General features: G+C 37.5%; 2 protein-coding genes across 2 annotated transcripts; one reads left to right on the top strand and one right to left on the bottom strand.

Moving 5' to 3' along the window:
* The first annotated feature begins 180 nt into the window (after positions 1-180).
* cgrrf1 (cell growth regulator with ring finger domain 1) lies at positions 181-4,447 on the top strand. Its single transcript, XM_081379349.1, has 6 exons — positions 181-475; positions 654-790; positions 892-1,069; positions 2,510-2,657; positions 2,742-2,849; positions 3,606-4,447. Exons 1-6 carry the CDS (start codon positions 372-374, stop codon positions 3,942-3,944), a joined length of 1,014 nt encoding a protein of 337 aa, XP_081235475.1. The 5' UTR covers positions 181-371; the 3' UTR covers positions 3,945-4,447.
* Positions 4,260-14,430, bottom strand: psmc6 (proteasome 26S subunit, ATPase 6). The gene is made up of 14 exons (XM_081379344.1): positions 13,844-14,430; positions 13,375-13,454; positions 13,233-13,272; positions 13,090-13,142; positions 11,011-11,078; positions 10,797-10,911; positions 10,024-10,111; positions 9,840-9,901; positions 9,606-9,729; positions 9,458-9,519; positions 9,189-9,309; positions 9,017-9,097; positions 8,846-8,917; positions 4,260-4,733 (listed from the first exon to the last, which is right to left on the bottom strand). Exons 1-14 carry the CDS (start codon positions 14,004-14,006, stop codon positions 4,615-4,617), a joined length of 1,248 nt encoding a protein of 415 aa, XP_081235470.1. The 5' UTR covers positions 14,007-14,430; the 3' UTR covers positions 4,260-4,614.
* Positions 14,431-14,963: the final 533 nt, after the last annotated feature.

Here is a 14,963-nt window from a genome sequence, read left to right as displayed (position 1 = left end):
TTTATTTAAAAACATTTCCAGATGACGCCGCAATTACGTGATGACGTAAAAACGGAATCTGTTTTGAACCGATTCCATGCAACGATTTGTTTGAAAGAGCCGATTCACAGAATGAATCTGACTTTCCCTCGCTATCTTGCTGTAACGCTCATAACGCTCCTCCCTATGCGTGACGGTATTGGTGTCATGTGCGGATTTGGTCCTCTGGGCCACCGTAGTAGCGGCTGTCACAACCGGAAGTTTACGTTGATGAGTCTTGCAGGGTTCAGCCTGACAGCCTGAACAAGACAACCGCATTATTATTATTTTTTTAATGATTTTATTATACGTGCAGGCATTTAATCGCATTGCATTAATGTAACACTTTGAGCATGGCCGCGGAGTTTTTAGTGATGTTGTATGAGTATTCTCCTCTCTTTTACATTGCTGTTATATCAGTATGTTTCATCATCACTGTGGCTGCCGTATTGGGCTGGTAAGACAATGTTGATAAGGATAAATGAGCATTTTAGGCCAGTGTTAAAGTGGTGAACTATGTGTGATGTTGATTTCTCTCAGTCTGAATTGTGCCTCTCCAGTGAGTTAGTTCCTCTTTCAAAGCAGAAGTTGCACTCTTAATCTTTGTCTCACTAACTTTAGTATCTCCTGTCAAGGTTTGGATTTGATGTTCCCGTCATTCTACGCAGTTCGGATGAGACTGACTCCATAATTCCTGTGCCTGAGAGGAAGATGGTGCAGGTGACCAATCCCTTCGCTTTGGAGATGGACTCTCCGGCTGGGACAGTAACTGGTGAGAATCAACTCACCCAATGTTGAATCCATTTTAAATGAGTCAAGCGTAGTCCATAAGTGTGTGTGTGTGTGTGTGTTTTTGTGTGTGTGTTGTATCAGAGGGTGTGAGCCTGCGGCCGTATTGTCTTGAAGACTGTGTCCTCAGCTGTTTCTGGGGCTGTGGGGTCCCGGCGCTCCAGGCGGCCCTTCAGCGTCACCAGCGTGGGCTCCGGCTCGACACACCGGAGCGGTTTCAAGAGGCTCTGCAGTTAAGCTATCTTCACCACCAAAGTTTCAAGTATCCTTTTAATTTAACTGTTATAGTAGTAATAGCTCTGTAATAACATTCCACATCGTCCTTTTACCAGATCCATATGTAATTGAGGTAAGCTGTGCCACTTTTTACTTGAGCTGTACAGAAAATATCTAAATCTATTTCAGTATGTGTGTGCCATCAACTAAAAATTAACAAGTTGCATCAAAGGGCTATAAAAATGACTTGATGACAGAACTTGCCTCACATTAAGGGTAGACTTATGTCATCATGATCAATGCACATAACTGCATATAAATTAGTTAGCCTAAATCTGTATCATCATCATGATGATTTACTTAATGATTAGCTCAATTATTTCCGTAGCAATATTATGGACTTGATAAATATCACTGTAGAAATATATGCCTGTATCATGAAACATATGTTGCCTTAGTAAAAAATGGTGTCTTTTAAGTGGATTCATCAATGTTCCACTTAAAGGGATCGTTCACCCAAAAATGAATATTCTGTCATCATTTACTCACCCTAATGTTGCTCCAAACATGTATAAATGAACACAAGAGAAGATATTTTGAAGAATGTTAGTAACCAGACAGTTGATGGTAGCCATTGACTTCCATAGTATTTTGTCCTTCTGTGGAAGTCAATGGGTGCCGTCAACTGTTTGATTACCGACATTCTTCAAAATGTCTTATTTTGTGTTCAGCAGAAGAAAGAAACTCATACTGGTTTAGAACAACATGAGGGTGAGTAAATGAAGACAAAATTGTAATTTTGGGGGTGAACTATCCCTTTAAGTGGAACATTGATTGATGATATTTCAAAGTGATTTCCATTATTTTCACAGACAATAATAATATTCTATTTACCTGCTTTAAAAAACGTTCCAGTAAACACTGCTATGGGTTAGAAGTGAAAAGGGATGCACTCTTACTGCATTCCAGTGATTATTCATGGAAAATATCAGGAATAAATCAGGATAGCATACCACAAATGTGCAGTATATGTTGTCTTTTTTCATACTGATTCAGCGAATATAAAGGGGAAAAAATTAATAGTCGGGAGGAAAATAATCCATTGACTGAAAAGTGTTATACCGTGTCGCATTAAAATACCAAGCTTTACGCTATTCTCCTGACGTCTGAAAATAGAACATGAAGGAAATTTTACTGCTCATTGAGTCAAATTGACGGATAATTATTATTTGTAGAGCAGCAGTATGATTTGAAATGTGTATGAAGTGTTTTAGAATTTGTAGTAAGACCCTGTCCCAAATGGCACACTTCCACAGAAGACCAAGTGTTTAGGGTGCCATTTGGGACAGGGCCTAATAATGCATCTGTATAGTGTGCCTTCCTGAAGAAGAGTCATGTGACGTGACAAACAGATCTTACACCACTCCCACTTTTTAAATTCATAGATGGAACACAATGGCACGTTTTGTCCTTAACATAATACAAGTATACAGAAAGAAGAAAAAGTCGAATACTTCACCCAGATGCCACCAGATCTCGGAGTAACCGATTTTGGGTTGCTCCCCAGGGACCGATACCCCTTGGTAGCTGTGCTGACACTGGCCAATACGGAAATCAGGGATGACTACAATATCGTAAGCAGCTGAGAGTCTTTCATTATCAGATGTGTTTGATGGGAACAGAACAGGTGAAGTCTGTTAATAGCTCTTGTTTTCTAGGTGGCCAGTGTGACAGTCCTCCATGTTCCTGATGTCAAATACAGACTCTCTGCCAGAATCTTGTTCCAGTATCTTCTCACGGCACATGGAAACTTTTACGATCTGAAGGTATCAAAATGTACACTACCAGTCAAAAGTTATGGATCGGTAAGATTTTTAATGTTTTTAAAAGAGGTCTCTTTCTGCTCACCAAGGCTAAATTTATTTGATAAAAAAAAATTAATAATAATATTGTTAAATATTTTGCCAATTTAAAATAACTGTTTTCTATTTTAATATATTTTAAAATGTAATTTATCCCTCAGATCAAAACTGAATTTTCAGCATCATTACTCCAGTCTTCAGTGTCACATGATCCTTCAGAAATCATTCTAAAATGTGGATTTGATGTTCAAAAAACATTATTATTATCAATGTTGAAAACAACTGTGTACAATTTTTTTCAGGATTCTTTGATGAATAGAAAGTTTAAAAGAAAAGCATTTTTTTCAAATAGAATCTTTTGATCACAGGAATAAATTACATTTTACAATATATTCACATAGAAAACAGCTATTTTAAATTGTAATAATATTTCACAATATTACTGTTGTTGTTTTTTGTATTTTTAATCAAATAAATGCAGCCTTGGTGAACAGAAGAGACTTCTTTTAAAAACATTAAACATCTTACCCATCTAAAAACAATTTACTCATAGTGTATATACAACTTTTTTTCTTTTTTTTTTACTGTTCTTGGTGCAGTCATGTTTTGTATGCTCGTTTTGATCACATTTAACCTTCATCACCTAGCGTCCCTGAAGCAAAATGGCACAGTGCCGTTAATTTTGTCTCGTGTGGTTAAAACTTGTTCCTTTCTTCACAGCCTCTCTTCATGTCAGCAGAAAACAGCAACTTGTCTGGATCCACAGAGCCTTCGACTAGCACTCAAGATGCGGAGCCGCAACCTGAAACGCCATGTGCAAAGGGGGAGTCGTCTGATTCAGAGGGGGAGTGGCCTGATACTCAAGGCAAGGACTGTGTGGTGTGTCAAAATGCACCGACAAACAGAGTGCTTCTGCCATGCCGACATGCGTGCGTATGTGACGGCTGCGTGTGCCGCTTCCAGCACTGTCCGATCTGCAGAGCTTTTGTCCTTGAATCCTTTGCGCTGTCAAACCGACCAGCTCATGATATTGAAGAGGAGGACTTAATGGAAGACTAAACCTATTTAAAGTCAGTATTAAAGGCAAGCCTTTGCTGGAAAGGCTAAACCTGAAAAGGAAACATTGTAGCATCTTCAAGGTTAAGAGATGCAGGCAGCTGACCTTTAACCCCACATATGGACACTTCTAGAATTATTTCAATTTTAGGCTTTTGAAGTTGGATGTGTTTGTAAAATGTGTTTAATATAGAGATTTTAAGTTGAATAGGATATTTATTTATTTTTCCAATATATTGGTTGAACTAACAAATACATGATTCAGAATGACTCATTGTGGAGTTTTTCTTGTGGAGATTGAGGTACAGCGATACTGTGGAAAAACCATGGGAGTATATTTTATTATTTCTTTCTTTTATCATTGACTTTAATGATGTTGAAGGAAGCAGGCCAGGCACACATTTTATATAACTGATCACACAGAATTATAAAGAGCCGTATCATTTTTCAGGTCTACATACTCGGCCAACAGGTAAAGATTTGTATTAAATTGGGGTTAAACAATGCATTAACTGAACAACTGAAGTCACTTGATGGTAGCAATGGAAATGTTTTCAAATGTTGACACAAAATCTATTGCAGTAACTTTAACAAAAAAAAAAGTGTTGTGTCCATGGACAGTGTTGATATCCCACTAACCCCTCACGTTTACACTTTGCACAAAAATGTGGTTTTATACAGGTTTGTAGTCCAGTTTGGACTCCAGCTTCTTGGAGTCTGCCACCTTCCTCACAGCTTTCATGAAATCCTCCTGAGTCACATAATCATGGTCGGCACGAATGGCAAACATACCTGTGGGACAAAACGGAGGAGGAGGTCATACACTGGAGAGACTCAATCAAAAGTTCACCTCTCCACTAACAGCTGTTAAAAAACAAAAGTTGACAAGCAACATAAAATTCAAAATAGTCTAATTTTTTTTGGTCCACATTTCTATTGACAAAAGAATCTGAAAAGTATTGGAGGGCACAGACTGAGCTGCTGCTGCAGAAGTGCATGACCCAAGTTGTCATAAACATAAGATCGCTTCAAACTCGTAAGCATTTAACACAGCTTGCCCTATCAGGTGCTCTAGCGTTTGACACATTTTCTCCAGCGCATAACTTGCATTAAACAGTTTCTCAGTGAATGCTAGAAAGTCAAGAAAGCTAATGTTAAAGGTGCTGTATGTCACTTTTTCACTCGCAGAAATTTAGGAAACATGCTAATTTCACATACTCGTTTATCTGAAAAACACTTCTACTGCCAGTTATTTTACTTTGAAATGTGCGTTTCCAGGCTGGACTGTTTGTTATTATTTTGGTCTGTGATGCTGCATGTTGCCAATTTGTCAGTTTTCATTGTGCTCGTTCCTGTTGCGTGTGCTCAAACTGGCAACCCGAGTGAGCGATGTCGAGTTTGTGGAGCAGGTGGAGGGAGAAACAACGATCTCCGATATTTTGAATTTGACTGCCGATTTCAACCACTAGTTGTCATTCTTACATACTGCAGCTTTAAACTTCACACACTTCAGGCATTTAGTTGGTGCTTTTGTTTTTCTTTATTACGGTGGGCTTTAGAATGTAATGTATATTTTAACTAGAGGTGGGCATAGATTAATTTTTTTAATCTAGATTAATTTTGAAATTAATCTAGATTAAAATGGCTCATTTGAATTCTGCCGAAGGCATTCACAATATGTGTGCTACCCAAATAATGACTATAAAAGTAAGTCTTTGAGAACGGGTTTCTCAAGCCTCGTGGTGCATTAGACCAGGGGCTCATCTCCTCTTTCCAAAATGCATCACAAACTGCTTGAGAAAGGTGTTCTACTCATAGACTGTAAAAAGTTACTACTGTACTGTTACCGTCCGTAGGCAACATTAGGTAGGCCTATGTTATTATCAACTACTATAGGCTATCAATTAGGGATGGGCGATATGGCCTAAAATCCATATTGTGATATACATTGCAGCCTCTTGCGATAACGATATTATAATAAAACCATTTCAGAACAGGTTACACAGACCCTGCTAAACAACTGCTAAAGGTTTTTTTTTTTTTTTTTTTTTTTTTTTTAAAGGGTGCATGTAGTTTTGAGAACATATATTGTGCAAAACTGTAAGTATACAACATAATTTTGCAGATAAATAAAATTTAAGTACACTAGCTGCAGAGACTTAAGTAGGTCTAACTGATGTCTTTTCAGTTAAAAAGAAACACAACAACGATTCTTTAAATCGGGCGCAGACAGAGGTTATGTTCTACACCACTCAGATATATTGGGAATAATACACGCGCGCTGGTATTCAGTGATATGTTTCGTTTTGAATTTGAGGTGGTAGAACGGATTAGTCGTGTGTTAACTTACCGAACTGTTACACCACACAGTCTACGTCGGACGGCTTAAATCCGAACCAAGTCCAAATAATGGATGTTGCACCAGCACCGATCTTTTACACCAGCTTTAACTTTCAGCCGTGTTTACTTAAGATGACGACGAATATGATGCGTTTCAGCCGGGTGTACCTCGTGGCCGCGGGTAGATTGCGTCATCATAGCTTGTGTAGCTTGAGCCAGCTCCCAACCCAACTTGGAGAATAGATTAACGGCGATATTTTTTTTATCGCGCGATAAGAGTCTCGCGTTAACGCCGATAACGGCCCACCACTAATTTTAACCTATTTCGCCCATAAATTACAGTCTACATAGATACATACAACCCTTTTTTATAGCCTTCGATTTAGACATTAGGGATTTTCACACTTATAATGGTTAATACAGTGCTATGCATAAGTTTAGACACCCATACTAAAGTTGACTAAAAAGAGGAATAAAAAATCATCTTTTGGAAACTGAACTTAATGCCTTAATTTAAAAAATTAGGAAAAATCCAACCTTTAAGGACACCAATTTTCTTTGTGAATGAATAATGTATCGTAAATAAATAAATGTTCTTACTTAAAATACAGGGTGCATAAGTTTGGACACCCCTATGTTAAATTCCCATAGAGGCAGGCAGATTTTTATTTTTAAGTATTTTTTTTTTTTTTTTTTTTAGGATACTATGCATCCTGATAAAGTTCCCTTGGTCTTTGGAATTAAAATAGCCCCACATCATCACATAGCCTTCACCATACCTAGAGATTGGCATGGTTTTATTTCAGTTAGCCTAATAGCTAGTTTGATTTGCATTGAGAGATGATCTTATGGAAAGTACCCCATGCCAATCTCTAGGTATGGTGAATGCTATGTGATGATGTGGGGCTATTTTAATTCCAAAGGCCAAGGGAACTTTATCAGGATGCATAGTATCCTAAAATAATAATAAAAAAAAATACTTAAAAATAAAAATCTGCCTGCCTCTATGGGAATTTAACATAGGGGTGTCCAAACTTATGCACCCTGTATTTTAAAGGAGAACTCCGGTCAATTTTAACATTGAGCTCATTTTTTTGTACATTTGGAGTGCTGTCAATACAGAGAACAACGACAAAAATCGGTGTTGCCTACACCGAGTTATTCTATTTTTAAAATTTGCACCCTGTTGTTCCAAAGTAGTCGATTGCCGAGTTCACGCGCGTGATCATAGGTCCTAAACCTATGCGCGTGAACTCGGCAATTGACTACTTTGGACTTCACCCGAAAACAGGATGTAAACAAAGGTATTTGCGCTGGCTTAAATAACATCATTTTTATACATTTCTTTCACATCTACTGCAGTCAGATCCACTCGTGTTCACTCAGAAGGAATCACTCACATTTTCTGTGCACTTGTAATGACACATGAAGGATGTTAAGAGGCTAAAAGCAGGTTTAGTACTTGCCCTATTGAAGTCAACAGGGTGCAAATTTTAAAAATAGAATAACTCGGTGTAGGCAACACCGATTTTTGTCGTTGTTCTCTGTATTGACAGCACTCTAAATGTACAAAAAAATGAGCTCAATGTTAAAATTGACCGGAGTTCTCCTTTAAGGAAGAACATTTATTTATTTACGATACATTATTCATTCACAAAGAAAATTGGTGTCCTTAAAGGTTGGATTTTTCCTAATTTTTAAATTAAGGCATTAAATTCAATTTCCAAAAGATGATTTTTTATTCCTCTTTTTAGTCAACTTTAGCATGGGTGTCTAAACTTATGCATAGCACTGTATGTAATAAATAGTTAACCCTGGGTCATTCTATAACCGGGTAAACAGAATCCTGGGTTATCTTGCGTGAAGCAAGATTACCTGGGTTATCTTGCTCATGATTTACCCGGAGTTAACAAATAATTCTGAGTTTTCATAAGATGACGTTTCAGAATATACTTTTCTGACTATCAAAGGTAATAATTAAACTGTCTCCTCTTCAATCTAGTAATCACATTTTCGATCACCATTTGATTTTTTTTTTTTGTGGTACTGACCCTGGGTTTCATAACCCCAGGTAAAAGCGATGCAAACCCACTATTAAATTACAACGGTTAAAAGTGGGGTTTAGAATGACGATAACCCTGGGTTAAGCGCAGTAAAAAGCCCTATTGTTTGGAGGGCATCATTGGCCAGGATGTAGAAAAACCTTTTAAAATAAAAATTTAAATATGGATGCATTTACACGACTCTAAAAAAACAGAAAACTTGTGCATTTTGGCCATTTATTTACACAACAATGGCGTTTAAACGGGTTTCAAAGTACAAGTTTTTGAATATGATACCATTATCGTCTCCGTGTAAACTAAAAAAAAATAATTGTTCATTGCAGCTCTAATTATATTAGCATGGTGCACATTTTTTTTAATCACCAGATCTTTCCTGTTCTAAAATATGACTGGATTTTGTCTCATCCTTAGTTTGTATATACATGCGAGCATGGCAAATACAGTTCATTTTTCTTTAAAACAAAATCTTTGATTTGCACTTTTCAATGTGATGTTTCCTACCAGCTTCAGTGCACACATTCCTCAGATCTGCTCCATTAAAACCGTCTGAAAGCTTGACAATGGCTTCATAATCTGAAGACAAAAGGAGATGTGATGTGAGAGGAAAAGGAAATACTCCCAAAGAAAAAGAGTCACAACTGTAAAAGAGACCGGAAAGTCATGGAGACGCACCTATATCTCCATGCTTGGTGATGGGCCCAGAGTGGATCTTCAGAATGTCCAGTCGAGCCTGTTCATTGGGCAACTCAATGTCTGTACGGTGGGGAAAGAAAAGTTACAAGTTTCCAAGTACAATCACTGAATGTGTAAAGAGGGTACTGAGGATACTGAAACACAAACGTACGGATCTTTCTGTCCAGTCGGCCAGGACGCAGTAGCGCAGGATCTAAAGTGTCCGGCCGGTTAGTGGCCATGATCATCTTGACTCTATGCAGAGTATCAAATCCATCCATCTGATTCAACAGCTGATATAGAGACAAAAACATTTAATCATGCGATTGGTTTTTTGTCATGTACATTTTGATATGCAGGAAGGTCTTCAATTAAATTAGGCATTAATAGACAAGATAAAAGTTTATTAAAAGAAAAATTCCAATTGACAAATTTTGAAACCTCCATAAGTGTCCTTTGGATCTCTCTATCTGCAGACGTTCCTTCAGAAAACCGACGTCCACCTTCAAAAACAAAGCGTGTGTTAATATATATTCAGAACAACGGCATAATTCCCATGGCTTGATTACGATGTGGAGAAGAGCATTACCAATAGCGTCGATCTCGTCCATGAAGATAATGCAGGGCTGATGGTCTCTGGCATAGTTGAACATCTCTCTGATGAGTCTGGCGCTCTCACCAATGTACTTGTCAACAATGGAGCTGGACACGACCTGATAAACAACATGTTTTATTCAACACTATGACCTCAACCATAACAGTTGACTTGTGCCAAGTTAAACTCCAGCTAAATAGTAAATTTACTGCATCTAAACCAACATACCTTCAGGAAGTTGCAGTCCAGCTGACTGGCCACAGCTCTGGCAAGAAGGGTCTTTCCAGTGCCTTTAAAAAAAATGCAAATAAATAAAATATTTTTGTGAAAACAACACATTGGTTTCATATTTGCACATCACAATAACTAACTCAATATCAAGTGTCCACCAAACCATAACAGGGTGACTGACCTGGAGGTCCGTACAGGAGGCAGCCCTTGGGAGGGATGATGCCCACTCTCTGGAAAAGCTCAGGATTGGTCAGAGGAAGCTCAATTACCTACAACAGAGAATCCATTATTAAAACTGTTCAGCAAGTTCAGTATAGTCCAAAGCTGCATTTACACTGTAATGCACAGATCCAGCCTTTAAACACTGTTTTACATTCAGGCATACGAGTGTTTAAACTCAGGTCAGACGACTGGGTATCAGATTTATACCTGATTTTGATGCATATGAAAATGGTCTAACAAAATTATTTGATATGTTCCCAAGAATATAAATGCTTAGTTCAAATGTTTGTTTTCGTTTTTAAAGAAATTATTACTTTTGTTCAGCAACGATCAAAATTGACAGTGAAAACTTTAGTAAAAAGAAATCTAATTCAAATAACTGTTCTTTTGAGCTCTATTCAAAGAATATGTATAACATAGTATGATATAAAAATATTTTTTTTGTGATGTCAATTGAAACATCACAACTGTTAAGATAATAATAATAATAATAATAATGTTTCTCGAGCAGCAAATCAGCATATAATATTATTTGATAATGATGCTGAAAATTCAGATTTGCCATCACAGGAATAAATTAAATTGAAAGAAATATTAAAATAGAAACAGTTATTTTAAAATGTACTAATATTTCACAATACCACTGTTTTTACTGTTTTGTTGATCAGCCTTGGTGAACATTTCATCAGATGACATTGATATACTGATATACAGACACAGCGACTTTCTGACCTCTCTCAGCTCACGGATCTGCTCTGACAATCCACCGATCTCAGAGTAAGAAACGCTGCCAGGATCTTCATGGGACATGTTGTACACTAGAGGATCCACCTCCCGAGGCAAATACCTTTATAAAAAAATTAATATTAAATATACTATTTTATATATGCACAAATGAAACTAGACTGGCAGCTAAGAGCACAAGCAGAGAGACTGAACCTCTTACCTCATGATAGTGAGAGTCGTCATGTCCAGAGCCACTCTGGTGCCTGGTTTTAGCTTGCTTTTATCCAGCTAAAACAACAACATATGACCAGATAACATAAAGGACATGAGTTTTGACCATTTAAATATCATCTTTCCTAAGACATATTATTGGGAGATATAGATTGAAAACTATGCAAGTAGTCTGCTATACTGTTATAAGAGCTCATTGATTTACAAGCTGTCATAATTTCAACTTTCTTTTTGGCTATATAAATGTTATCAACTGCAGTAAATTGGATATTTTTGGGACAGGAGTTTTTTCCTCCTTGAGTGTAAACTTCATATAGAGAACGGGAATGTGAAGTCAGCCACGCAATGCAGTCTGGGATTTTAAGACACAGACAAGAAGAGACATGAGGCATATAGGGCTGGACCCGAATATTCGAAAAATCGTTCGGTGGGTTCTGGGTTGGTATTCGATGTGAAAATTTGACATTCGAATATTCGGGGTTTTTTTTGCACACCTGGGATCCCCCGCGAAACGGTTCTCATTCGCGCTTGAATAAGGCCGGCAACTCACTGGCTGTGTGGCGTGTCCGTTTTTATTTCGGCTCCTATGTTAACAGGTTGGAGTTTGCACACTGCCTGCGTGAGATGCGTCTCAGGCGCGGCTCGAGCCACACGGAAAACGCGTGTATGCTAGAAATAGAACCGAAGTGTTCAAGCAATGGGAGTGTTCTCTGGCTAGAGCGCAGAACAGCGGAGTTTGTATGGACCGAAGTGCATGCCTGAGCTTGTGTTTTGGGTTAAGCTAAGTTGCTTTGACATTGTGGAAAATATAATAGAAACAAAATGTATTAGCATTTTTACCCGTTATTATCAATCTAAATTAATCTCGTTTTTAATTTAACTTAATTTAGTTTTTCTTGATTTAAATTTCGTTTTTCTTTATTTAAATTTAGTTTTTTTTTTTTTTTTTTTTTATCTACCCTTTACTGTGTCAGTAATTTGTTAGTCAGAAAAATATTAGACTACCTTAAAAGTATTGCTTAATTTAGCAGGCCTGTGTGTGTGCGTTTTATATCACTAGTGCAGTGTCCGTTTTCGGAGAATATAAGCCCTGCCCGCGTGAGGGGGGCCGCTTCCCGCTCGCGCTGTTCTGTAGTTTACTAAAAGTTTAAATTCTGAATGTGTGGCGTCTCGCGTGTCCATCTATATTGCACCAAATGCAACACTGCACTCCCGTGTGAAGTCGATTGGATTAACGGTTCTCGAAATAATAACAATGCAAACGGACAGACAGACACATAGAGATTCCTGCCTTTATTAGAGAGAAGAATATGTTCAGCACCCTCTCTCCGAAGCTTCGAATATTCGATGTTCATTACTACCGAAGCGTCGAAGCTCAAAAAATGGTATTCGGACCAGCCCTAAAGGCATAGTGCAGGTAGATGTTAAAATTTATACTATACAGTTAAAACATTATAATGGTGAATGCTTGCTGTCTTATGAACTGCCATAGCATAATAGTTCATTGGCTTTATAATTTGTACTTATATACAGTATTTACTATGAATTACAGATTCATTAGAGAATGCCTTGTGATTAAAGAGATTAGAGACATTAATTTGGTCTTGTGTGTGGCAGCCATATGATTTCTGTATGAAATGTGATGAATATGGGCAGTGTCTTGGCCGCACGACTGAGTGCTCGAATGTACGTAAGAGATTCAAATATTAGCCAGTTTATTTTGCATTTAAAAAGTATCAACATAAGTTCAGTTGTTTTTCTATGGTGATTTGTAAGTTGTCCTCATTGTAAGCTCCTGAATGGCTCCTAAAATATGACATCCACTACCCAGAATGCAATGCAATGCAATGACATAGACATAAATGTACATGTCCATATTATATATATATATATATATATATATATATATATATATATATATATATATATATATATATATATATATATATATACACATATACATACATACACACACACACAAATATATACACACACACAAACGTTCCATTCTGTTTCATTTAAATAAAAAAACAATAAAAAATGTATTCATTAATGTCAATACAATCACCTGTCTGCGACATCCAACAACATAGCGTGGGCCATTGGTTGCTTTGACAATAACTGCAAAAAAAGAAGTAATTAAGGAATAGAGCAACATTAGACTGACTATCAACTAACAGTTACACCAGAATAAAGGTGTTCTGCACTTACATTTCTCCTCGGTCAGTTGTTTCAGTACCTCACCAACAATCTACAAAGACAATGAACTGATCAGACCATCAGAAAAGCAGATCTCCGGCTCATTTCATATTGGTATAATAAAACACTGCAGCAGATTTAGCTTCGACCTTACCTGTCCCACACTCTGTAAAGCTTTCAGATCATTCTCAGACTTCTCATACTGTTTAGTGAGTTCCTTCAGCTGCTCTCTCACTGAAACGGGCCAATGAAGCGACATAAAGTGTTTATTTACATGTAAAAACGTGATCAAAGTTTCATCTTCTTCATGTATCAGAGATGCTAAACGTCCATTAGTGAGTGTTTCCTCAAAGAGAATAACTGAGTGAGAAATTACTATTTTTCACTGTACAGGTTATTAAATATAGAAAGAACGCTTAAAAACATGCTGTGTACATTAATTTAATAATGTGAATGATATCTATCGGTAATCTTAGCTGTTACCATTAGCCGCTAATTCATTTCAGCACTGCATGACAAAGCGACTTACAGCACAGACTGTCGAATTAAAACAAACAACAGCCGGAGACGGTGTCAAACTGGTAAATAACAGTCTGGCGTGGACAGAAAGACATCTTACTCACACTCTTTCAGGCGCCCGTCAATCTCTTTATGCTCCAGTAATTTTTTTCTGTAGTCTTGTAAACCTTTCTCCCTGGTATCCGCCATGTTCCCTACCGCTCCGCTCTGTCGCTTCTTCTTCTTGCTGTTTAATATCAGCGGTTGGCAAAAGCATGTGACGCGCATTACCGTCCCCTACTGGAGGAACAGAGCGCTCGCGCACGGACAAACACAAACAAACACGTTTGTTGTTGTTTTTTTGTAAGATCATTGGCGTCTATTATCGGCGTCTGTTGGTGCTGGTTGGGGTTTGTTTTCACCCGACTGACCATGTTCTCTTTTGTCAGTGTCTGTTGAGGACAGTGTGAACATGGCAGTTGTTTTTCATAAAATTCTAAATCCAACAGCCAACTTGTTTGACTGTGCGGTGTGAATTATGGCCTTTAACCCTTTCATGCATAGAGGTCAGCTTTTCAAAAAGCATTTTCTTGCAGTTGCATGGGTTTTGATGGCATAGTTGCACATCAACATCTTCAGTGAACCCTGGTGCACCATCATAAATTGCCATCAAGTTGCAAGCTGTTGTGTGTAACCTACATTTTTCCCCTTCAAACCAAGATGGCCAATGGCAGGTCAGAAATGCCAAGTTGCTCCAGAATATCCATCCATTGCTTCTAGGATACTCTTGTAGGTAAAAAATAATCAAGCAATATCTAATGAGTCATATCACAGTAAAATTTTCCAAGTATTGATTTTAGATTGGGAGAAAATTCTGATTAATCATCTGTCTACTATAGTGGACCTCATGCATCATTTCAGCTACAATTCATTATTACTGTGACTGTTGTTTTTGAAAATACAATCTGCAGTAATTTTGTTTGACTGTAAATAAACGTATTTGTTATTAGAATGTAATCTGCATTGACATCAAAAAAGTAATGTGATTACATAATGTTTGAGACTTGTAATGCATTACTTTACTCATTACATCAAAAAAGTAATCTGATTACGTAATGCACATTGCTTTTAAAGGTGAACTGAGTAACTTTTTTACCTTAACCGAACAGCTTCGGAGTCATTGGAATGGTTATATGACATTTTTCGAGTTGAATGGTGGTCGTCTCGCACCCCCCGAGCACCTGT

The sequence above is a fragment of the Scardinius erythrophthalmus genome (assembly GCF_964197995.2).
Source record: "Scardinius erythrophthalmus genome assembly, chromosome: 11".
Taxonomy (NCBI): Eukaryota; Metazoa; Chordata; class Actinopteri; order Cypriniformes; family Leuciscidae; genus Scardinius; species Scardinius erythrophthalmus.
This window is presented reverse-complemented; position numbering and strand designations above follow the sequence as displayed.